General features: G+C 50.2%; 1 protein-coding gene and 1 pseudogene across 1 annotated transcript; both read left to right on the top strand.

Moving 5' to 3' along the window:
- The window catches only part of LOC129328021 (zinc finger protein 208-like), a 255,638-nt pseudogene that overhangs the window by 48,679 nt on the left and 181,308 nt on the right, over positions 1–25,651 (top strand).
- On the top strand, positions 774–25,305 carry LOC129326943 (class I histocompatibility antigen, F10 alpha chain-like). Its single transcript, XM_054975275.1, has 7 exons — positions 774–922; positions 10,798–11,079; positions 13,924–14,202; positions 16,582–16,866; positions 18,139–18,231; positions 21,333–21,371; positions 22,975–25,305. Exons 1-7 carry the CDS (start codon positions 853–855, stop codon positions 23,034–23,036), a joined length of 1,110 nt encoding a protein of 369 aa, XP_054831250.1. The 5' UTR covers positions 774–852; the 3' UTR covers positions 23,037–25,305.

Raw genomic sequence — 25,651 nt, 5'->3', positions numbered from 1 at the left:
GAATAATTATGTCAAATGTGCAAATCAACAAATGGATGCATCTGTACAGAGAGGCCCCAGGCACGGGGAAGGGGGGGGGAGAAGAGGAGAGGGCCCCTTCTTGGACTGGGCTCCAGTGGGGAGGGGGCTCCAAGCTCCCCGGGCCCACTGGTGACATTTCAGACATCCAATTGCCTTTAACTTGAGCTAGGAGGGGGCGGGGAGGCGCCTCTTCAAAGGTTTCCTCCAGAGGAGTGGGGCTGATTTCCCCCCACCCCAAAAAGCATTCCGGGAAAACGGGGCTGGAGGGCAGAGAGCTTTGCCTCCACTTCTGGTGCGCTTTGGACGCGCCTTTCCTGCGGGGCGCTGGCGCGGACCCCCGCTTCTTTAAACGGATGTGGGCCACGTCGCCTCTCCCGCATTTCAAGCTTTGGGGCGCCAAAGGGGGAGGGCACGCGGGTGACTCCGTGCCCTCGACTGACGCCTCGCCTCGCCTCCCCCGGGGACAGCCAGCCTGGCAGCCGAGCAAAGCCCCGCCGGCGACCCCAGCCCGGCCCCGGCCCTTGCGCCAAGCTGAGTTTGCAGGCGCAGCAGCCCCGTTCACACGACACTCGGGGAAAGCCCCGCGCCCATCTGAGCCGCGTCCGGCACCAGCTTGCGCTTTTGATTCTCGGAAACAAGAGCAAGCGGCCGGCGGCAGAGCTACCCAGCGACCAGTGACGAAGACGGAGTGCCTCTTTCCGATTGGAGGAATATTCCTTTCTGGCCAATTCACGCCTTGCCCCGGGTTCCTTCCCTGTTCGATCTCGGAACTGCGCACTGACTGCGAGTCCTGCCTGCCGAGCGGCGCGTTTGGCGCTTTGGGGATCGAACATGAATTCGCTCCAGCGGCGCCTCCTCTTCCTCGTGGGGGGACTCGCCCTCCTGCAGGTGGGGGGCTCCGGTGAGTACCCCCGGGGGCCAAAATCTCCCCATACGCCGGTGGGAGGAGGGCGGAATTTGCGCCCGGCTGCAGAGCAAGGGAGGCTTGTCCCCCCCCTGCAGTCCCGCGGTCTGCCGCAAGGCGGCCACGACACTGCTTGGAGAGTCTCCAACATTTGCCAGGAGCAAAACACAGTTTGGGTGCCATCCTCCAGGTGTGGCCCGAAGCTTTCCCAGTGTAATCTCCAGGCTAGAGAAGCCAGTTCCTCTGGAGAGGCGGCTGCTTGGGTGAGAGGGCTCTAGGGCATCGCATCTTCCCCCCGTAGGCTCCGCCTCCAACTACTCACTTGGAGTTGGCAACCTTAGAGGCAGAACAGGAGTTTCTTAAACTGGCTTACTTTTGAAAAGAGCAAGAGTCCAGTAGCCCCCATAAGACTAACAAAATTTGTGCGCTGTGGCTCACGAAAGCGCATACCCTACCACCAATTTTGTTAGTCTTATAGGGGCTAACTGGACTCTTGCTCCTTTCTACTGCTACGGACAGACTAACATGGCTAACCGTCTTGATCTGGCTTACCTTCGCTAACTCTCGGCTTGCCTGAAAGACCTCCTAGTCCCTTTGACCCCTGAACCAGGGATTTCCCTCGTGTGTGTTGGGGGGGGGGGGTCCCTTCCGACCCGTTTTCCCACAAAACAGTAAATTGCATGGAAATGATACTGCATTGTGGATTCTGTGGGACTTTTGTGGTTTAGTGTATCACCGTCGTCTAGGCCTGTATGATCCGTGTATTTGGTTGGTTTGGCTTCCTTATTACCAGGCGCAGTCCTGTGTTTTTGGTTGAAAATGAGTTTTTTTGGGAACAGGTTAGTGAAATTTAAATAGTGCCCAGCCCTTATTTCTAGAGTATTTTTTGTGCCTTTCTGTGCCTTATTGTTTTTGCCAAATAAATATGTATAAAATATCTATTCCGGCCCATTCTCTGGATACATTTCAGCCGGGAAAGAGTTAATACCAACATAATATTTCAGTGTTTTCATTTCTAAAATACTTTCCCTAGTGTCTTTGACACACCACTCTGTGTTTTGCCCTTCAGAAAGGGCACTCTGAACAGAGGCAAACTGTCAGGCTATGGAAAACGGGATACGTAGTAGCTGACGTCCCCCCTTGCAGCAAGAAATCCAAGCTCTCTTGAGTCAAGGTTATTTACTGAGAGATCATAATTATATTTATTTATTATTTATTTATTTAATTACATTTTTAGACCGCCCTCCCCGTCAGACGGGCTCAGGGCAGTTTGACAACAAATTAAAAACAGTAAAAACATTATAAAAACATTAAAACATCATATAAAAACCCATTAAAATTGGCGGGTGTAGAATATTAAATATTAAAGTACAGCATTGTCCTGCATGAGTGGTGGAAGGTCTTCAGTGGTATGGCCGGCGAGAGGACAGCCTAGCCCCCACCAAATGCCTGGCGGAACATCTCCGTCTTGCAGGCCCGGCGGAAAGAGAACAAATCCTGCCGGGCCTTAGTTTCCTCAGACAGAGAGTTCCACCAGGTCGGAGCCAGAACTGAGAAGGCCCTGGCTCTGGTAGAGGCCAGGCGGACCTCCCTGGGGCCAGGGACCATCAGCAAGTTCCTAGTGGCTGATCGAAGCGACCTCCGGGGAACATATGGGGAGAGTCGTTCCCGAAGGTATACTGGGCCCAGTCCTCATAGGGCTTTATAGGTCAACACCAAAACCTTGAACCGGACCCGGTACTCAACCGGTAACCAGTGCAGCTGATGGAGGATATAGCATATATATGTCCATAGCATATATATGTCCATAGACTCTACAGAAGCAATATAAGCGACTGGCTATACACAGATCTCTTGCAAGGAAGATGGAAGGGCTGTGGATAACAGACCTGACACAAACCCTCCCAGGTGGAGCCAAGTCACAAAGAAAAGGGCAAGTCCAAAATGTTAATGCAGGGCTGCTGCTTCCTGGTGTGTTCTTCAATGGCGGCGGCTTTGCTTCTCCGGTTTGGGCCTGCAAAGAACTCAGCCGTTACGTCAGTTGAGCCTTCTCTCCTCTGACCTGCTGCAGGCTAGAGTAGAAGAAGGGGGTTGCCCCCCCTTGCAGTTGGAAATACTGGAGCAACTTAACTTTACTGTTCCAGCTGTGGGACCTTTGGCTCCTTGCGTCCAAACAGACTGGAGCCATTTCCCTAAACTCAGAACATTTTAATACAAACAAAACATCTTAAAAAGAAAATGACAAGAATTATATTTCTTCCCTTCACAGATACTCACAGCCACTCAGACCCCTAGCAGCCCTCCTGGAGGGTTGAAGTACCTTTTTTCGCTTGAGACATGCCAGTCTCCGGGCTCTTTCTTTGGGTAGATTTGCACACAGCTGGTCAGTAACTCAAGACACAGGCTTATGTATAACGGTTGTTTATTAGCTTCGAAGAGTGTATTCAGGGTTGCAGGAACCCCTCTAATAAAGCACAAGCAAAAGGCAATACAATAACAAACAGCTTGTCTATTGATGGTTGTTGTGGGTTTTCCGGGCTGTATTGCCGTGGTCTTGGCATTGTAGTTCCTGACGTTTCGCCAGCAGCTGTGGCTGGCATCTTCAGAGGTGCAGCACCAAAAGACAGAAATCTCTCAGTGTCACAGTGTGGAAAAGATGTTGGCAGGTCATTTGTATCTACTCAGGAGGGGTGGGGTTGAGCTGAGTCATCCTGTGAGAGTTTCCCAGGGTGTGGAATGCTAATGGCGGGAGGCTTCACTGTATCCTGAGGAGGTTCCTTTGCATATGGATTGGTGCTTGATGTGCTAATCTTCTCTGCAGGGCTATTGTTGAGTATAGAGTGTTTTGTTGGCCTGGTGTTTTTCAGAACTGGAAACCATGCTCTGTTCATTCTTAAGGTTTCTTCTTTCCTGTTGAAGTTTTGCTTATGCTTGTGAATTTCAATGGCTTCCCTGTGCAGTCTGACAAAGTAGTTGGAAGTGTTGTCCAGTATTTTGGTGTCCTGGAATAGGATACTGTGCCCTGTTTGAGTTAGGCTATGTTCAGCCACTGCTGATTTTTCCGGTTGTCCAAGTCTGCAGTGTCTTTCATGTTCTTTTATTCTTGTCTGGATGCTACGCTTTGTGGTCCCGATGTAAACTTGTCCACAGCTGCAGGGTATACGGTATACTCCTGCAGAGGTGAGGGGGTCTCTACTGTCTTTTGCTGATCGTAGCATCTGTTGTATTTTTCGGTTGGGTCTGACCTACATCTTTTCCACACTGTGACACTGAGAGATCTCTGTCTTTTGGTGCTACACCTCTGAAGATGCCAGCTACAGCTGCTGGCGAAACGTCAGGAACTACAATGCCAAGACCACGGCAATACAGCCCGGAAAACCCACAACAACCATCGTTCTCCGGCCGTGAAAGCCTTCGACAATACAACTTGTCTATTCTTTACTAAACCCTTCTGACTAAAAACTTAAGCTTGCTAACTTGCATTTCTCTGAAGAGGCTTGAGGCTCATACTCACAACAAAGTCCATAAACCATGCCAGGCAGGTCTGGTCATTTCTGGCCTGGCACAGAGCAGAAGTCTCACGTGATGATGGAATAAGATGGCATGGAATGATCCAACGAAGTCTCAGTGAGGGAATATAGCGCAATGAGTGCAGTGAGGAGCCATCTTTTCTAGGGGTGTCAGCCAGTCAAGGCACACTGAGGATGTGCGGAGCCAAGACTCCCTTGTGCCTCAAGGACACCTTACCGGGGCAACAGCTCACAGGTGCACTTAATTAACCGAGAACGGAACTACAAGTGACAAAAGGCACAGATTGGACACTTGTCTGCTTCCCTCAAGTTTTGATGGGAAATGGAGGTGTCCTGGTCTCGCAGCTTGGCTCCCCGACTGCTGTCCAATGGACTTTTCAACTGTCACTTGTCCAGCATTCCGCCAAGCTGCCTACATTTCCCGCCAAAACTTGAGGGAAGCTGACAAGGGTCCAACTAGTGTTATTTGTCGCTTGTAGTTTGGCACTGAGCTGCACATTCCACTCCCAGGGTGGCTGGGCCTGTGAGGTCTTAGAAGCCTGAACCAATTGGGCTCAATGTGGCTCTGCTAGCTTAGATGGCTCTAGAAGGGAAAAATGTCACAGGGAAGGCCCAGCAACGGACATTAGCTGGAGGACTACGTGGGCCAGTGATTGGATCCAGGGGGTTTCCTGACCCCCCAAACTCTGTTGCAAGGAAAGAGCTCCTGTTCTGAAGGGAAGAACCCACAGGGAGGGCTGGGCAGTGCGTCTCAGAAGTAGTTTCTGGCTCCCCCCCCCCTCAATTTTAGCTGTAACCCTAAGAAGGCCATTGGAGCCCTTTGTTCAAGGAACAGGCTTTGGACTGAGGCATGTTTTGTCAGTGTCTACTCAACCATTGGCACAAAAACTGATTAAAGCGCAAAGAAAGCTTTATTTAGGAACGAACATACTTGATAGTATTGAGGAGAAATGGAGATAGATTCCTAGGTATCTAGCTGGCTGAGAGCCAAACTACAAGTGACATCTTACACAGGTTGTACACTAGTCGGCTTCCCTCAAGTTTTGATGGGAAATGTAGGCGCCCTGGTTTTACAGCTTGGCTCTCCATTACAGCTGCAAGACCAGGATGCCTACATTTCCCATCAAAACTTGAGGGAAGCCGACTAGTGTCCAACCTGTGTAAGACGTCACTTGTAGTTTGGCTCTGAGAGAGACAGAGTTCTGGAGAAGGAGGATATTGCCCCTGAGAGTACCAATCTGGAGACAAGATGAGGAAATGGCACTCGGTAGAAGGAAAGGTGCTGTCCCCGCATTCCTATCTGACCAGCCCTTGCTGCCCCCTGCAGGGTTTTCTTCCCTTCTTTCGTACACCAGACGTTGCTTGCTCCAACAGCATCACCTTGCACGGCTCCGGTTCCAGGGGTATATCGTTTGGGGTCTTCCAAAGCTCATGTTTAGGTGTCATCACTGTTGGGAGAGGAACAGAGTGGGAGGAGGGGGGTTAAAAAAAAACCTGGGGGGGGCAAATGAGAGGAGAGAGAAAGGGGGAGGGACCTCTGCAGCTTCCAGACGGAGCAGGGCCTTCCCCTTCCCCATTTGTGAGCAGCCTGTCTCTGGAGAGGTGGCATCGACATTTTCTAAATAAATAAATACAAAGGAGAGGGGTGTTTCCCACATAGGGGCAGGCTATGTACATCTTTTGGCCATGTAGAGGAGCTTGCCTTTTGAAAGGGAAGGAATTCCCCCCCCCCCCCCGCCCCAGGCTGCTGGGTCTCAGAGGTGGGTTTTGTCTCCTTCCAGCTTGTGGTTGAATTTGCTCGGAAGGCTGCTGATCTGGTGGGAGAGATGAAAATGGGGGTTTGATTGGTATGCTGGTAATGTGTAAATTATGTGGGATTACATTTAGCTGGCCACCCGTTGTGTAATAGCCTTCAGGAATTGACAAACAACTGCCCTTGGACTGTTGTGTGGGGGAGTGGTTGTGCTCATAAGATGGCCATTCATTGAAAGGTGTTATGTACTGCCTATCTTGTGGAAGCCCCTAAGAAAATGTTTGGATTTATACAGGGCTTTTTTTCTGGGAAAAGAGGTGGTGGAACTCAGTGGGTTGCCTTTAGAGAAAATGGTCACATGGCTGGTGGCCCCGCCCCCTGATCTCCAGACAGAGGGGAGTTGAGATTGCCCTCCGTGGAGGGCAATCTCAACTCCCCTCTGTCTGGAGAGCAGGGGGCGGGGCCACCAGCCATGTGACCTTTTTCAGGAGGTTCCGGAACTCCGTTCCCCCGCGTTCCCCCTGAAAAAAAGCCCTGGATTTATACAATTTTTGTGAATCTCAATTGGTTATGTTAATATTAGCAGCTTTTGAGTAGGTATATTATGAGAAGGCAATTTTGTATATTTACATAAAGAAGGACATAGACGTAGCTGAATTTCACAAGAGAACTCTAATTAAATTGTAGTATTTCCTTATTCTTTATTCTTCTCATTTTTGTACTGTGATCTCTCTCCTTTTTTTATCCACCTGGAGGATGGCAAGTGTACCCATCAAGCGCTGGAAACTGCTAGGGAGTTTGACAGTAAACAGGCAGGCAAAATCAAGGCATGAACTTGCATGTGGAAAGAGTTGAGAAGCTTGTTTCAGTTTGCTTGACCTCTTGTTTTCTCAAGCCTGCGAAATCAGAAAAGTTCAGCCCCTGCAGCTCTGCCTCTTTCAGGTCCTGATTCTGATGAGAGCAATTATTGAGTTAGTTACATTATTTATAGTCCACGTTTCTCTCTGAGACTCAAGGCGGATCACACAGGGTAAGTCTATACCAGATGTTCCCAAACTTATTTGGCCTACCGCCCCCTTTTCAGAAAAAAAATTACTCCGCGCCCCCCTGGAAATCTACCTTCAAGAAGTGGACAGAAAGGTGCAGTGACAAATTTGCCCACCCCAAGCAGGCCGCCCAACCTAAAGTAAAGGGACACTAATTTAAAAGGTCCTTTTACTAATATCCTCCTCTTAAAAAATATGTATTTCCCCCAAACCTTACCTTTTAGATGTCTTCTTCAGTCCAAGTAAAGTCCACCACGATCCAGGCAGGCCCAGGCAGGCACAGAACAGCAGCAGCTGAAGGCCTGAAGCCAGAGGCCAGCAGCAGCCACCACACAATAGCCCAGCAGCAACAGCAGCCTTGCAAGGGTGCACATGCATTGCATGCCTGTGATTGGCTGTGGGGACCCCTCTCCACCTCCTCCTCCCTCTCTGGTCCCAGGGAAGACCAGGAGAAGGCAGGAAAAGGCTGCTTTAGATCGCCCCCTTATTTTGATTCAACGCCCCCCAATTGCACCCAAGGCTCCTACCACCCACCTGGATCATTCCAGCGCCCCCCGGGGGGGGGGGGGCGGTATTGCCCACTTTGGGAACCACTGGTCTATACGATCAATAAACAATCTCCTTGCAGAGAGAGAGGGGGAGAGAGAGAGAGAGAGAGAATAAGCATATCTGGGCAACAAAATGGGCTATAGACGTACTTTTTAGTAAAATGAATACTGGAGAGAATGTAGAGAACCTTGCACACTTCGATATAGCAATATATCAACATACTGCTATTAAATCACCAATTAAAAAACCCAAAAACTACCTGGTAAAGACAAACTGACATGCAAACAAAACTGATGTGGCCAATTATCGCCCAGTCTCTAATCTTCCCTTTCTGGGCAAAGTGATTGATAGATTGGTAGCTGACCACCTCTAGACCTTCCTGGATAATGCTAGCACTTTGAACATAAGAACATAAGGGAAGCCATGTTGGATCAGGCCAAAGGCCCATCCAGTCCAACACTCTGTGCCACACAGTGGCCAAAAACCAGGTGTCTTCAGGAGGTCTGCCAGTGGGGAAGGGACACCAGAAGCCCTCCCACTGATTGCCCCCCCAACACCAAGAACACAGAGCATCACTGCCCTAGAGAGAGAGTTCCATCTATACCTTGTGGCTAAGAACCACTGAGGCACCTCTGCTCCATATGTTGATCCAATCCCCTCTTGAAGCTGTCTGTGCTTGAAGCTGCCACCACCTCCTGAGGCAGTGAATTCCACATATACTTCCTTTTATCTGTTCTAACCTGACCAGCAATTTCATTGAGTGCCCACGAGTTCTTGTACTGTGAGAAAGGGAGAAAAATACTTCTTTCTCTACCTTCTCTACCCCATGCATAATCTTGTAAACCTCTATCATGTCAACCCCTCAGTCTTAGTTTCTCCAAGCTAAAGAGCCCCAAGTGCTTTAACCTTTCTTCATAGGGGAAGTGTTCCATCCCTTTCATCATTCTAGTTGCCCTTTTCTGCACTTTCTGCTCTAGAGCCTTTCCAGTCTGGATTCAGGCCAGGGCATGGGACAGAGACAGCACTAGCAGTGTTAGTGGATGATCTCCTGAATATAGACAAAGGCCATGCCTCCTTATTGCTTCTGTTGGATCTGTCTGTAGCCTTTGATACAGTAGGCCATGCCATCCTGTTGAGGTGTTTGGAAACAGAAGTGGGCATCAAAGGATGTGCCCTGGACTGGTTTAAATCTTTCTCTTGGAGCGGACTCAAAAGGTTGCCTTTGGAGATCAGCTATCTCCAGAATGGGAACTATATTGTGGGGTTCCACAAGGCACAATCTTATCTCCCATGTTATTCAACCTTTACATAAAGCCTTTAGGAGAACTCATTCACAGCTATGGAGTTGGATGTCATCAATATGCAGATGACACCCAATTCTGTATCTCGCTATCCAGGTCCCCACAGGATGCAGTGGAAATCTTTGATCACTGCCTGACAGCCGTGGTGAAATGGTTGAAAAACAACAAATTGAAATTGAACCCAGGCAAGACTGAAGTGATGCTTGTTGGGAAGGCAGAGATCTTGAAGGACATTGTACTCCCCACTTTCGATGGAGTTCGTCTGACCCTTGCAGACTCAGTTAAGAGCCTAGGAGTTATACTGGATCCAGCATTATTACTAGAAAAACAAGTTAAGGCAGCAGCAACCCCCCCCCCCCCCCACTTTCTACAACCTCATTCTAGCCTGAAAGATGGCTTCTTTTCTTGACACGGCCAACCTGGCCAACTGGATCCATGCTATGGTAACATCAAGGATGTACTATTGTAATGCACCATACATAGGTCTTCCATCTGAGTTAACTAGGAGACTCCAATTGGTGCAAAATGTTGTGGCTCGACTATTATCAGGAGCGAGCAGGAGCTTGAACATCACTCCCATCCTATAGTCACTCCATTGGCTACCTATCAGTTACCGTGCTCAGTTCAAGGTATTGGTTATTACATACATGGCCTTGGTTCGGCATACCTACGGGACTGCCTCCCTCTGTATGTTCCTCCACAGCAGCTTCGCTCATCTGCTCAGTGTCTCCTGCAGGTGCCAACCTTCACATGGGCGAAATCAGCAGTAGCCTGTACATGGGCTTTCTCTGTGGTGGCCCCTACCCTGTGGAACGGCCTGCCTGAGGAGGTCAGGAGAGAAACCTGTTTCCTGGCTTTCCACAAACCGTGCAAAACTGAATTATTCAAAAAGGCTTTTTACTCAAATGGTAGGGAGGGGGTCTCAGATGCTTCGCTAATGAGTTGGGGACCATAGACTTCACCACTATGTTGCCTTACATATTATCTGTTGCTTTAAATATGTACTCCTATGCACTACCTGTGCTTCATGTTGTCTAATGTCAGTCCTAGAACTGATTACGTTCTGTTTCTGTATTTCTTCTACTCTGTATTGGATTCTTGCTAAGGCTATGTCTTTGTAAACTTGCTTCTATGTAACCGACGGCATTGTTTACGGAAATGTCCTTGATACTGATTGTTCTAATCTCATACTGTGTAATCTGCCTTGAGTCATAGTGAGAAAGGTGGGCCATAAATGACATTAAATAAATAATTAAATAAAGCTGGCCCACAGAAGCCCAGCTGCCGCCAGGCTGTATTAGCAGCTGCAGCCGCAACAAGGAAACTACACAAGCCTGCCCCTGTGTGGGAAACACCCCTCTCTTTTGTGTTTATTTATTTAGAAAATGTCGATGCCACCCCTCCAGAGGCAGGCTGCTCACAAATGGGGGAGGGGAAGGCCCTGCTCCGTCTGGGGACTGCAGAAGTCCCTCCCTCCCCCTTTCTCTTTTTCACTCGTTCCTCCCAGAGGCTTTTAACCCCCTCCCCCCTTCTTCAAATTTCCTTGCCCGTCTTTGTTCCCTTCTCCTGTTTTCTCTCCCCCTGCCCTCCCTCCCATAGCCTGGGCCTCTGAACGGGGGTTGATATTGGGAGGGGGTCCTTCCTAACTTACAGCCACCTTAACTCTGCCCCTTTGGTCTCTTCCCCCTTCCAGGCTCCTCCTCTTCGCACTCCCTGCGCTATTTCTACACTTCTGTGCGGGATCCCGGCCAGGCGCTGCCCCAGTACTACTTTGTGGGCTACGTGGATGATCAGCCCTTCGTTTTCTACGATGCTGCGAGGAGGGCGTTGCCTAAAGTCCCCTGGATGGAGAAGGCTGGGAAGGAGGACCCTCAGTACTGGGAGAGGAACACCCAGAACGTGCGGAATGCGGAGTCTCAGTTCAGAGTGTACCTGGACACGCTGCGAGAGCGCTACAACCAGAACAGCAGCACAGGTGAGTAAAACCAGAGCCATGGGGGTAAGCAGAGAGCAAGAGGAGCACAGATTTCTTCTCCCTCCATTTCCCCATCTCAGGAGTGGCAGGGAGGGGTCAAGGAAAGGGAGGGATTTCCCAGCAGGAGGCCTCCCTTTTCCACTACACCTGTCCCTGGATGTGATTTGCCCCTGAGGGCTTGGAGGGGGTGGACACAAGCCCTCCCTCCTTGTCTTCCAGAGGTTAGAAGAGGAGGAGTGCACAATTTCCCTTTGTATCAATTAAACCAGTCCTCCAGAGGGGGCAGTAGCAAGCTAGACGGGTCAGGTCATCTTCCAACTTGCCCCACACCTGATCCCGGCCACATTAAGGGGTGGTGGGCATTGCCTCCTCCTCTGGGACTGAGCCTTGCTCCGTGAAGGGAGGAGCAGGCATTGCCTCCTGCTCCATGCCAGGTGAAGGTAGGGGGCGGGCTTTGCCACCTATTCTGCTCCTGATCCCAGCTCGGTGAAGGGGGGCATGCATTGCCACTTGCTCCATGCCTGCTCAGGTGGGTTGAGGGTGGGGGGAGGCTTTGCCACCTACTCCACTTCTTCTCCTGGCTGGGAGAAGTGGGGAGCAGGCATTTCCTCCTGTTCCGTGCCTGATCCTGAAATGGTGAAAGTGTGTGGGTGTGGGGAAATTGCTACCTGCTCTGCTCCTGATCCCTGATCCCAACTGGTTGATGGTGGGGGGTGGGCATTGCCACCTGCTCCGTTCCTGATCCCAGCTAAGTAAAGGTGGGGGCGGTTGTTGCCACCTGTTCCGTGCCTGGTCCCAGCCACGGGAAGGGGTGGTGGGGATTGTCACCTGCTCTGTGCCTGGTCCTGGCCAGGTGAATTGGGGCAGGCATTGCCACCTGCTCCTGACCTAGGCTTCCTGCCATGGTGTACTCTCTGAAGGGTCAGGCTGCCTTGCCTGAGTTTTCCTTCATGGCAACACTATCTGGTGGCACACCAGGGTAGGAAGTAAGTTGTCTAGAACAGGCTTACTCTTTTATATAGTAAGATATTAATTATCATATGTAGGGAAGACCCTTTGGCTGCTTTGGCAGATGATTTTCTATCTTCCTTGCATTGAAGCTGCAGAAGCATTTTTGGTGGCAATAGGCAGTTTCCTTAGCAATTCCCTTGCCTCAGCTCCCCCTTTTCCAGGCTACCATCTCCCACCATGCCTTTGGGCTTTGTCAGCATTTTTTTTGTTAATCAGTAATTAACATATCATTATCCTACTATATAACTGAGTAAGCATGTTTAAGACAACTCACTTTATACCCTGGTGCACCACCAGAGGGCGCTGCCGAGGAGGGAAGCCCAGGCAAGGCACCATGTACCTCCAGAAAATGTGCCATGGAAGGAAGGCCAGGCCGGGATCGAGAGGGGAACAAGTGGCAATACCAGCCCCCTGCTTTCACCCAGCTGGTATTAGGAGTGGAGCAGGTAGCAGTGCCCAACCCCACCTTAACCCTGTTGGTATTAGGAGTGGAATACTAAAATAGAAGGGCACCGTGTAGTAAGGAACAACCGTGAAAGCAATAACCTATCACGGTAAATGCAAAATTCACCCCATATAAAGCACCATATGGCTGGTCAGAACTGGGGGGAAAATCCCTAACACAGCTGTAACCAAAAATATACACGTCTTTATCAATTCAACTGGATATTTACAAAAATAAATTGTTTACCAAATTGCACAGCTATTATACAGTATATGTGACTATTAGACAGACCAACCAGGTCAAAGTACGCATGACTGGAATGAGTGAAGTGGGCTGTTGGGACCGTATCATTCTAGTCTTGTTCCCTCCGCACTGGCTGCCAATTAGCGTTCGGGCCCAAATCAAGCATCTTTAAAGTGCTGTATGGTTTGGGCCCGACACACCTGAAGGACCCACTTTCTCCCGGATGAATTACCAGTCCAGACATCTTTGGAAGCCCTGCCGATCTGAGGCTAGACAGGTAGCATCCTGGAAGAGGGCCATCTTAGTCATGGCTCCAAAACTTCGGCATTCCCTTTCCAGGAAGATTACCTGGCTTCCCTCTGACGTTATCTTCCGCCCGCGGGGGACGGCTGTTCTTGCTTCCTTCGGCACATCCCCAGTCAACTCTTATTGGCCCTCCTCCATGGTTGCATGTTTTTATTTTATTGTTAAATATTTATATATACATTTTAAATACAGTTTTAATGTTTTAAATGATCCAGTGTCTGTTGTTTACCACCTTGATTACCCTGTTCGGGTGGAAAGGTGGCATATAAAAGTTTTAGATAAAATAAATAAAAGATAGGAGAGGGGAGAGGACAAAGAGACCCCCTTCCCTGCACTCAATTTGCTTAGGACCCTCTCATTCATGTTCCTACAATTGTCTCTAAATTAATGACACCTCACAATGTTGTATTTCTCATTCTGTGAGCCCCTCTCCTCCCAGGCACGCAAAAACGACAGTTGCTGGATTTGGGAGGGGTGCTTTTTCTGAGCATCTCCCTCCTGCACTGCTGGGCTTTGCATCTCCCATTCCAAACATCCACCAGGCATTTTTTCTGACTTCCAGGAAGATTAAACAGGGAGGGGGTGAAACTTTTTATGGAAGTACAAGATGGTCAGCAGAACAGCTGTTTGGAAATTGGTTGCAGGGGCAGAGTGGGCCTTGGGACTTGCCCCTCTCAGCCAGGGCGGAATAGGATGGCAAGGAGCAGCCCCTGTTTCTTTGCTGCCACCCTTATTCTTCCCCATGTCATTTTTATTGTTCTCCTGGGAAGGAGCAATGTTGGAGCTGCTTGGCAAAGACACCCTCTGTGCACACACCCCTCTCCTTGTGTCTCTTCCAGGGCTCCACACCTGGCAGTGGATGTACGGCTGCGAGGTGGGGCCGGACGGGCGGCCCAGAGGGGGGAAGTGGCAGTACGCCTATGATGGGGAGGACTTCATCGCCTTCGACAAGGAGACCCTCACCTGGACAGCAGCAGATAGGAAGGCCGAGATCACCAAGCAGAAGTGGGACCCGCTCCTGGCCACTTCCCAACGCTGCAAATTCTACCTGGAGGAGGAATGCGTGGAGTGGCTGGGGAGGTACCTGGGCTACGGGAACGAGACCCTGCGGAGGAGAGGTGAGAAGCCCGGAAGAGAGGAAGGTTGACCACCCCACCCCCTCCACTTCCCTCCCCTGCATTCACTCTGTTGCTGAAGGGAGGGTCATATCTCTGAATAATTCCTCCCCCGGTGCATTCATTCCTAAGCAGCAAAAGAGGGGCTAGTGGAAAATAACCTCAAGTGCACTTAGATATAGCTTTATTTTCTTTTTGAATGATTTAACATAAAGCATATAATATTTATTGATTCATTTAAAGGGGTTGTAATTGTTGCATTAGAATCTAACAAGAAATGATATGATATTACTGGGGGCTTAAACCGACACTGTTGTGGCTGTTGAGAATAATCAATATCTTGCCCTTATGAGTTGGGCACAGAAACATCAGAGCCTGCTTCTCTTGCGTTTTGTGGCCACTTCCCCCCTCTGTATCCACATGAGTTGCTTTATATGCTGATCGAAAACTTACTTCATGCATCTAATGAAGCAGGTTCTAGCCACGAAGCCTCTGTGATAATAAACCTGTTAGTTTTTAGGGTAGCACAAGACTCCTTTTTAGTCTTGCTGCAGCAGACTCACTGAGTTTGTTTTCAACTCCAGGGCAGAGTCCTGGAAGGAAAAGGTAACCCCTGAGCATTCACGAAGTGCCCTTCCACCAGCACTGAATAAATGTAGCTGCCTCCCCACATGCTTAACCCTTCTGGTTTCTTCTGGCCATAGACTTAGGCAAGGCTTTCAGGGTCTCCTCTAGAAAACAAGCCTGATTTCCCTCACTCTTTTTTGCCAGCTTTCACCAACTTTAAAAACAAACAGTGCGGTCCTTAGGGCCACGTTGGTAGAGGCAGCTGGCCTGCAACGCAAAAGTGGCAATACTAGTCCATTTCCTTTGGACATTCTGCAGGGGAAAACCAGAGTGGACAGGCCTCAGCAAGGAAGAGATGGCAAAGCAAGCACACAGACATCCATAGCAACCATGGCAACGTCCACCAATCAGACAGTGGCAGCTGATGATGCCCCTGTGAGTGGCATCACACAAGTGCAGCCAGTTGTGGGCTGCTGGTGCCAATCCTCCACACGCGGAGAGCCAGTAGACAGAGAGGAAAGACCCAGCAAAAGGAAAACCCCAACAAGGGCATGGAGTCAGAGAGACACCCCCCACCCCTCCGCAGCCCATAGCAGAAAGGCAGCCCTGCGGCAGACAGGGTGCCCACCGCATTGCTGGCAAGGGCCAGGCTGGCAGCAAAAGTGCTGTCCATACGCAGATGACCCTGCTCCGAGCCTCACAGCCCCTTCCCCTGAAAACATAGAAGTACACAGATGAGAATAGACAGAGGCCAGTCTTGAACCCACAGGCCCTCCCCCCCAAACACTGGGCCAACAGAGGGGGTTCCAACGGGGCACGCCAGCAAGCATTAGACAACCCACAAAAGCTCTGATACCACCACCAGCCACATGGGATTCGGGGAACACTCCAGTCCCCACCTGGAGATTGGCAACCCACCAATTTCTTCTCCTACATGCGCACACCTATGTGTCTTTTCAGCTTGTAGGATTTTTTAAAAAAATAGCGGGCTAAATACTAAAACAGTTGTGGTTGGTATCTCCTGTTTTATGGGTGGAAGTGTTGCACTCCATTTTCAGATCTTAGGGCTGTACCACTTCTTTGAATGCCTGAATGGATCCAACCTCAAAGGCAGAAACGCAAGATCAGGGCAGTCATGGGCTTTTGCTGGACTGGATCCCACCCGATTGCAGTACGGTTTGACGTCGGAATGCTTCCCCCTATTAAAAGACACCCACCCACGTGCATGAGAGGCTTTCCTTGCCTGGCATTATTCATTTCTGCTCCCTTAACCCCCCCATGTTTGGTCTCTCTCTCTCTCTCTCTCTCTCTCTCTCTGTGCCTTGGGGCAGGTCTGCTGCTGCTCCCCAAGGGGCTCCGGGGCCCTTCAGCTCCTGGCCCACCCCCACCCCCCTGTGGCTGCAGGGGAGCATAAGGCGGGCAGCAGAAAGAGGCGTGTTGGAGGTGGAAGAATCCAGGTTTCCTTCTTGATGAGTCTTCTCGGAAAGAATTTTACCCTTTTGCTCGTGGATAGCATGTTGGACTGGGAGTAAGGAGCCCTGGATTCGAGAGAGAGAGAGAGAGAGAGAGAGACAAAAGCTGCCTTATACTAAATCAGACCTTTGGTCCATCAAGGTCAGGATTGTCTGCTCATACTGGCAGCTGCTCTCCAGGGTCTCAGGTAGAGGCCTTTCCCATCCCCTCCTGCCTGATTCTTCTAACTGGAGATGCCAGAGGTTGAACCTATACCACTGAGGCACGGCTCCTACCATTCTGTTATTCCAAACAGCATTAATTCTGCTAGCTTTGCATTAACTGGTGTTGCTGTTTCCACAGAGCGCCCAACAGTGAAGGTGGCACGCAAGGAGGGCTACGATGGCCAGGAGACCCTCATCTGCCAGGCCCACGGCTTCTACCCCAAGGAGATTGACATTGCCTGGACAAAGGATGGGGAAGACCAGTGGCAGGACACCTTCCATGGGGGTGTCGCCCCCAACTCAGATGGGACTTACTACACCTGGCTCAGTATCGAGGTGGACCCAAAGGACAGGGGCCGCTACCGGTGCAAGGTGGGACACAGCAGCCTGCCGGAAGACCTGGATTTGGCCTGGGAGGAGCCAGGTGAGAGACTGGGCGGAAGAGAAGAAAGGCTGTCCCCCTTTGAGGTGGGGGGCTGGCAGAGTCTGGAAGGTGACTATTGGCCCGTAGAGGAAGGGGGGGGGGCTTCAAGACAATGTCACAAGACAGTTTCGGTAGTAGATCCCTGTTCGTGCTTGAAGGTGTGATGCTTACATGGCTTGACTACCACTGATTTTATTTGTGGTGCAGCCCTGATACGATGCAGGGAAAGAGAAGGAGGGAGAACTGAGTGGGAGGCCTCTGAGGTAAACTGCCTTTTTAGGCTGAATGCCGTTTTATGACTCCCGCACTCCAGCCTCTTCTTTACGTCTGTTTAAACCCCAGCCACCACGATATTCATAAACAAGGAGGCCAGAAGTTTTTCTTTCCTATATGGTAGTGTGTAGCTTTGTGTTCCCTAAAGGGCTTGTGGTTGTGACTCTAATACTTGTTAGTGAGGCGATTAGAAACCCCTTTCCCACAGCCATTTTTGACTGGAGAGACAGCACACAGTTGGAACAGAACCACCAGAGATTGTTGTAGGACCAGGTGTGGAATGAATAATAAACACAAATATACAACTGGTTCGCAACTTCCCTCCCCAGATGTTACATTTTCCCCACTGGGAGATTCCTTGTTGAACTAGAGCCTAAAGTGGCACAAAAGTTGAGGGGAGAAAATAATTCTTTTCCCTCCATATAGAGCTCCTTGGAGAATAATCGCTGCTGACAGGCTTCTACTCAGGTTCTAGGCCACTCCATTAATGTTTAGAGAACCTGGATGCTGAACCAGTACAAACTAGTTAGATTTTGGTGGGCCCTTCAGAAGGGGTGCTCACCAAACAAGTGTCTTACCCCACTCTGACCCCCAGACTCCTAACTGAACCCAAAAGAAAATTCTGACTCGGCTTATGCCTTTATCCAAGGCCGCAATTCCCTATCTGAAGAAGTTTTAGGTCTCCTTTTCCCAAGGAAGATGGGGTTTGACTAGCTGACCAGTTCCTGGGACTTTCTTCAGGGCAGATTCCCCAGAATTGGTTCAGAGCCCTGGAGAGACAGATGGGGTAGGATGATCAGGTTGGGGCACAATGTACAGGGGGGATTTGGGGAGGCACATCTCTGGCACAGAGCATGTAATTACATGTGGGAAGTCATAAATGTAAAGCCTGCCGTCTCTGGCTACCTGAGACGCTTTGGCTGAAAAAAGCAAGGCCTGAGGCCTTGGAGGGCAGCAACCAGATTGAATAATGACAATTTTTCCCCATTTTATCCTCAGTATCTTACACGGGACTTATTCTGGGCCTCCTTGTGCCCATCATGGTTGCTTTTACCCTGCTGATGGCTGTGGTCTTTGTCATCTACTTCCTCAGTAAGTATACAGTGAATGCCTCTGTTGGGCATTATGTATGTGTGAGTCTTCTGGTAGATCCCCGGTGAAAACCAGGAGGACCGACCTACTTGTAGATCAGTTTAGGTAAGAACTGAAAAGCACTGCAGAGTATTTGGCCCACCTGCATAGGGTGAAATTCTCTGCTTCTGAATATTAAGAATGCCTCCTAAGCAGAAACTCCCAATCCAGATTCCGAGGGCCTAGAAGCCACAGAAGCCTAGAAGCTTAGCCCATCTGGTCCCCAGGATCAGGTTTCCCTTTGTCCTTACACAGATTCACTTGGAATTAAGTGTTGTGGATGTAAACGTGCCTTGATTCCAGCCAAGAGTTAGACCAGGTCTCCTGTGATATCCTTGTGGACAGGGTGGATAAACAGGGGCTGGTGATTTTGCCATGAGGGGGATTCATAGCGGGTTGAACAAGCAAAACCTGTGAGGGTTCCTCAATGGCTTCACAGCTGCCTGAAGGGAAGGGTTTGAGTGGGGTCTCAAAGGGCCCCCCGGCCTAGGGGGTGGTAGCCTAGGAGGCATGCTGGTCAAATTTGCCAATGAGATGAAGCTGGGAGTGATTGGGTGGGGGGCCCTCTCTCTCTTTCTCTGCCTTATTCCAGCTCATTGGGGAAGAATATGGGAGCCACACGTGCTGTGCCTGGACTGGGCACGATATGTAGTTAGTAGAGGAGGCGTCCCGCTGTCCGTATGGGGGAAATCCCTGCATGGAAGAAGACACAGTCAGGGTCTTTCTGAAAGGCTACCTCGTAGAAGAGAGAGCAGGGAGTTTCTCTCTCTCGATCTGGAAGGCAAGGCTGGAACTTAACGGGTGGGATCCCCAAGGAAGGAGATTTTTGCTGCACCTTAGGAGGAAATTCTCAACGGTAAGAGGTATTCAGGGGTGGAACAGCCTACTCTTAGGTGAGTTTTTTAAATAGTATTCTGCTGCCAATTTATAAGCTCCCCTATTGTCACTTACCCACATATATTTCAAGACTCCAAGATACAGTGATCACAAAAGAAAAATGGGTTTATTTATTTCAGAATAAGCCCAGACACAGATCACCTCTTTTAAGGCACATATGTGTGAAGACCAGTGACATAGAAGGGCTTTAAATGCCCTTAACACTGATTGTTTACAGAATAATGGTTATTTATTTACAGAATAAAAGACCAAAGGTTAGAACAAATAATACGTTCCCCCGGATACATGGCACCCAATTGATCTGATTGACGGGACAGTCAGATCTTACATAATATAAACATTTCAGTGCTGGAGTCGTAATTTTGTCATGGGTTCGAAATTGTTCTGGGAAATAACCCAGTCAAGGTTAAAATCTTAGTTGGAAAATGAAAATAAAAGAAAATGTTTATAGTTAAAAGGAACTTTCTCGCCTCACTGCAAGATTGAGCTGACGTGTAGATTAATCCCAGAAGCCAGGGAGAAAGAATCTGCCACTGAGGCAAATTTGCCTCGTGTGCGTGTTCAGCTTAAATCGTGTTTACACCTTAACACCTACCCAGGGAGGCGGTGGCCACTCTTTCAGGGCAAGTCTAAGCGCAGATGGGACAGCCATCTCTCAGGGAGCCTGTGGCGTGTATTCCAGCACCGAGCAGCAGGCTGGATAAAAAAACCTCCAAGATCCCTTCCAGCTGTTATATTCTAACCACAAGATCGAGGGACTTCCACGGAACTTGCTTCTTGTGTAAATTAGTTTCTTCTTTTGAAGAGGGCGTCCTTCCCATAAGCTTTCCTCACGAGAGAGTCACTTGAAGCAGGGATAGCCAACGTTGAGCTTGCAGGCCATTTTGGGAAAGGGTAGTGAGAAGGCACTACAAAATGACTGCCCCTTTTTGTACAAAAGGATGGGGGAATCTGTCATTTATATGTATTTGAACCAAGGAGGGTGTTAGGTTTGCTAACTGGCCTAGAAAGAAATGTCCGGTCCCTTTACTAGAATCTTCATGTGTGGAAATGGGCAGCGGAATTTCAGGTCATGGAGGCCTGTCACGTTACCTGGTGAATAACATCTCCTGTAGCCTCTGTTAAGAGGTAGGGCATTTCCCGTCTAGGTTATTAGTAAGCCCAGCTGAGACTGTGAGAGTATACATCTTTCGCTCTAGCCTTCTTCTGTTGCTGGTAGAGTCGATGCTGTGGCAAAATAGTTCCACGCCTGCCCAGAGCCATGAAGGTGTGGCTGATACCTGGACTCGGGAGCCATGTCCTCCGCAACTGGGAACTGGGGACTTTGCCGTTGGATCTGGCTTCTTGTCTTCTCCTGAGGAGAGCAATGACGGCGGGAAAACCCGTCCCAAAATCCCCTCACTGAGGAGGAGAATCAGAAGTTCTCATCTGGTTCATGAATGCTCTTCTGTGCCGTGACAAAGAATCGGACGTAGTTTCTTGGGGGGTTTCTCTTCTGGAATACCCCCATTTGTGTTCCTTTTATGCCTGTTTGAGCAGCCTAATGAAAATCCAAATGTGGACAATTTATGTTTATTTTTGTTTTTTTCCACCCAGTTTAATCATTATGAGACTCTTCCCCATTAAGGGAATTTGAATACCTTGTACGCCATGAGGATCTAGCAGAATCCGGCCCATCTTATTGCATTATTTATTTATCGTTACTAGGTTAAGGGGCTGTGTCTCTCGCCGATCCAGTCTTAGGGCCAAGCTACACATGACGAATGACACTTGAACGGCAAGTGGATTGGGTGGAGGGCAAGTGAACAGGGAGAAATACACTTGCCGTTCAAGTGTCATTCGTCATGTGTAGCTTGGCCCTCAGTCTGGTCTGGGGTTTGGAGGGTTCGGCATTCCTCTCCACATGTGGGTGAGAAATGTCTTACGTCTTCTCAAAAATCAGGCAGGAAGGACCAACTGGGAATGGGGTGGGAAGGGAAAGGGCTTCCTAAAGCATCAGACGTCATGCAGGGTGCTGATGGGTCCTCCTTTTCCTGGAAGTGAGACTGGGAGGGGGGCATTTGTCAGGTTGGGTTGGAGATCCCACTTCAGTATTGAGGCGGAGGAAGGACTGGGTGATCTCTGGGGGTCCCTTCCTGCTCTGACGTCCAATTCTGTCTCTGCAGAGAGACGACATCAAAGGAGAGGCTACACATCGAAATCGAGTGAGTGATTCTTCCCTCTTGAAATATTGTTTCCACACAGGGTGGTTGGTGTGTTGCGGGGGGACAGGGTGGATGGGAGGGAAATCTAATTCTGGGGCAGGCCCTGCAGCGCTAGAGGAGTCACACAGGGTTCCTGCTCAGGAAGAAAGGGTCTTCATGTGTGTGGATCCCCTTGAAGAAACCCTGCCAAGACCTCACCAAAGGAGGCTGTTTTCAGGGACCCTCCCCTGCCTTCTTTGGCCTCACTCCCTGTGTCCCCCCACTCTGCCTCTGCCTCCCTGGGCCCTCCCTAACTAAGGCACCTAGCCTTTTTTCAGATTTTCCCTTATTGTTCATCCCTACTTCCCCACATTCCTTCCTTCTCAGCCTGGCACCACCTTTCATCCTCCTCTGGTCTCCCTTAGCCTTTCTACGTCCATATCTTCCCTGCCCACACTAAGCCAAACTGCCCCTTTGCTTTCTGCCTCTTTTTGACCTTCTCCATCCTTCATCCCTTTCCCGCTCCACTTCTCACACCAGCTTCAAGGTGTCATAAAGCGGAGGATGTAGGGGGTCCCCAGAAGGGGTGCAGAGACTGGTGTGAGCAGCGTTGAGAACCAAGACCCAGTCTTGAAGTCTGAGCAGAAGTTGCAGCTCAAAAGGGTAACAGGAACATGACCTTCCAGTACAACTCCATTTATCTTCATGAGAGTCCCTTCATTTTCCTCACAGAAAATGCTTCATTCAGCAGCTTTCTCATTTGTTGCTGACATATTCCTATCAAATATGTGTGTACATTCCATGATGTCACAGCAGTTCAGCCAATGGGAGCAGAAAGGGCTGTAGGCATGGAGGTAGCAGGCAGAATGAGGTACTGCCCTGTGTGAATACACATGTACCCCAGACATGATTCTGTGTGAATATGGCCATATTACTATTAGACCCCAAATCCACACTTAAAATATTCTGGGGTGTGGACTCCACCTTTCTTCCTTCCACCACCTCTCACTCCTAGCCTGTTGAACTGCAGGCTTTGGTTTTAGCCCTGTGCTCAAATCCTGGCTCTTGTACCTGCCTCTGAGAGGAATGGAGGAGCAGAAGATTTTCCAGGCTTCTGTTTCTCTCTCTGTGACAGTGTATGGTGGATTTGTCACATTAGGAATGGCACCTAGCAAGAGGGCTTGGTTGGGCCTGAACTGATGGAGAAGGAGGGTGGAAAAATGGGAATGAAAAGGGGGCCATGGAGATTGCATGCTACCTAGTCTTTCAGCTGGTAGCGACTCTGGGTCTGACTGCTCCACCAATAGTAAGTATGTGGGAATTGGGACACCCGTCTCAAAGATGGAGAGGGCACTCTGTCAACAGGCTCTGGGGTGGGGCCGGTGCTGGGCCCACATTTTGAAGGGCTTCTGCTTCCCCTGGGTTCAGATCTCTCAGACTTTCCTGGAATTAAGAAATACAGGCTGTTCCGGGTGTGGCAACTAGGGGGAGGGCTTAGCCTGCAGGGAGAGCCTTCACCTGCAATGTCCTGACATCATTAGTGGCGCAGTGATGTCACGCCTCCGCCCATTTCCTGGATGCACGTGATGCCTGACTTTAAACGTTAAATGTTTTGTTTCTGCAGCTCTGATAACGGAGAAGTCGTCACCGGGTCTCTACCCCGGGCATGTGTATATCCCCTGCTGAACACCTCTACAGGAGTTTACGGCTTTCCTCTACTGTTTTTCACATTTAAATAACTCGCACCATCGGTCCATTGTGCTTGCTCCGGAGGGTAAATAGCTGCTTGGTGGAGGGTAGGATTTGCACAGCCCAATGGAAACCAAGGCCCTGTCTAGCTACTTTCCATTAAAAACAGTAGAACAAATAATCAGAGGCACATTACAAAGCTCTCTCTCTCACTCTCTCTCGCTCTCTTTGTAACCCTGGCTCTGTCTCAGCCTTGGCATCCTGTGTGCACCTTGTGGATTGATGTGGGGATTGTGGTGAAGTGTTTTGCTGATGGGCTTGTCTTCACTTTCTGTTGATTTTTCCCCCTGAAACTCTTTATATTGATGAGAAATGTGGATGTCAGGGGTCTGAGCCCCAGCCCCCAGACTTGACAAGAGGGAACAGCAGGTCAACCGGGCTGACGGGCAAACAGAGGGGGCAGCCAGCAGCCAGCAGGTCAACTGGTCAGCCAGCTGACAGCAGGTCAACCGGTCAGCCAGCAGACAGTAGGCCAACCGGTCTGACTGGCAAGCAGAGGGGGCAGCCGGGGGACAGCAGGTCATCCCCTCCCACGGGCAAATGGAGCCAGAACCTGCCGGTGCCAGGGGCAAGGGGCAAAGGCCCAGGGCCTCAGGAGTCTGGGGGAGACAGAGAGAAGCCAGCGAGTCCCACTCCCCTAGGGGGGGAAAGGGGGCTAGGCAAGGCGGAAGGGGGCAAGGGCAGAGGGATTGGGGGCCCAGCAGTCACCCACCCAAAGGCCTTACCTGAGGAGGAGAAGCAGCAGCAGCCCCAACAGCCCAAAGCCACGCCCCAGCTAGAAAATAGTAGCCTGGCCCAGGGGTTGCCAAAGCCAAGCCACTCCAGGTGGGGCTAGTGGAGGCACTCTGCAGGAAGCCCTGGGCAACCAGCCAAGGAGCCGCAGCTGGACCCACTTTCAGCCATCAGCTCAGCCAGGGAGGCTGGGCTGCTAGCCAGGGGACTGCAGCTGGACAGGCCTTCAGCAATCAGCCACGGCAGGGAGGCTGGGCAGCCAGGGAACAAGGCACAGCTGGTGCTGGTCAGTGGGGCCAGATCAGCTACCCCAGCTGCAACTGCTTGGTGCAGCCCAAGACCAGGCTGGAAGAGGGGTGGGGCAGTAGAAGGAAGCCCTATAAAAGCTGGCTGGGAAGAGCCCTGGGGTGGTGGATGTGAGTAAGGAGCGATGATGTGGAGTGAGAGTGGTGCAATGCAAGAGTGGAGGTTTGGAGGAGAGTTCTGGAAGGAGGGGATGAAGAAGGACACGGGGCAAGCAGGCCAGGTTGAGCAGGCCAGCGAGTGGACTGAGAGGGAGTCTGGGTGAGGTATACCGCCCCTCCTTCCACAGAGCAGGGTCCTGCAGCATCCCTGGCCCCCCTATGACATCAGGAGCAGACCGCCCAGTGCCACTCCCAGCGGCAGCGGCGGCAAGCCCTGACAGTGGACACATTTTGCAGCTTCACTGAAGATTGTTAAAATGAAGGAGGGCCTCTGTAAGGATTGCCAGGGGAAACTGGCACTCCCCTTTGGAACTTCTTCATGCATGCTCTCCCTGTGCGGCATGATGATGTCACTTTTGGGAGGGACATTATTTCACAGGCCATGGGGGTGCTCCCACGCTTTGTGCCAGGCTGATTCTTGAAGAATCAGCCCGTTTGGGGCCCAAATCGGCCTGGTGTGAAGGACAGGAGCACTCTTACAGTCTGTACAATGGCATCACTCCTAGAAGTGGCATCATTGCACCGCACCAGGAGTGCCCCATGGAAAGACTGTTCCTGCCCTTTCTCCCCCTTTAGCCAGATCAGTGGTGGGGGGGGGTGGAAGTGGGGGATCTCCCATCAGGGAACCAGCATCCCTAATATCTATGCACGCTTTGGGATACGTATTATTGGCAGTTGTTTTGACAATTATTAAAAACTTATCTTTTGCTGGGCTGATGTGGTGTCTTAACAGAACTGAGACAGTGTAGCTGCCAAACAGGAACTGAAAAGTCAACTTTGACACTGAGAGATCTCAATCTTTTGGTGCTACACCTCTGAAGATGGCAGTCACAGCTGCTGGTGAAACGTCAGGAACTACAATGCCAAGACCACGGCAATACAGCCCGGAAAACCCACAACAGCCATCGTTCTCCGGCCGTGAAAGCCTTCGACAATATATTGAAAAGTCAACACAGGCCTAGGAATTGTGATTGGGGGAAGGGGGTACTGTGTGTGTGTGTGCGAGAGAGAGAGAGCATGCGCATGTGACCTTAGCCTTAGGGGCTGGAGCTTAGGACCAAACTCGGAAGTTACATTTTTTGATTTGATGCGTCTGAGTTCCTTGACCCCGCTTGTGTTCCTGTGGTTACACAGCAGCTGCAGGGAATGATTGAAGACTCGTGTACAATATTTATAATAAGCTTTTCCCACTGATATTCAAGGTGTATTCCACAGTGTGAATCAATACAGTCCACAGGATGGGACATCCAGTAAACAAAGGAATTAGGTTTGGATTGAGGAAATCTGAAACTGAGCTGAAACAAAGCACGCACACATTAAAGACTACTGAAAATAAAAACCATACTTGCAGCAACA

This window comes from Eublepharis macularius, chromosome 4 (genome assembly GCF_028583425.1).
Source record: "Eublepharis macularius isolate TG4126 chromosome 4, MPM_Emac_v1.0, whole genome shotgun sequence".
NCBI classification, from domain to species: domain Eukaryota; kingdom Metazoa; phylum Chordata; class Lepidosauria; order Squamata; family Eublepharidae; genus Eublepharis; species Eublepharis macularius.
Note: the sequence above shows the minus strand (reverse complement) of the source record. Positions and strands in the feature narration are given on the sequence as shown.

What these genes read in the sequence shown, in the direction of transcription:
- LOC129326943 (XM_054975275.1), top strand. Translation starts at nt 853, where the DNA reads ATGAATTCGCTCCAGCGGCGCCTCCTCTTCCTCGTGGGGGGACTCGCC. An exon ending in CCTGCAGGTGGGGGGCTCCG is followed by an intron (nt 923 to 10,797) that starts GTGAGTACCCCC and finishes TCCCCCTTCCAG; the next exon opens with GCTCCTCCTCTTCGCACTCC. An exon ending in AGGCTACACATCGAAATCGA is followed by an intron (nt 21,372 to 22,974) that starts GTGAGTGATTCT and finishes TTGTTTCTGCAG; the next exon opens with CTCTGATAACGGAGAAGTCG.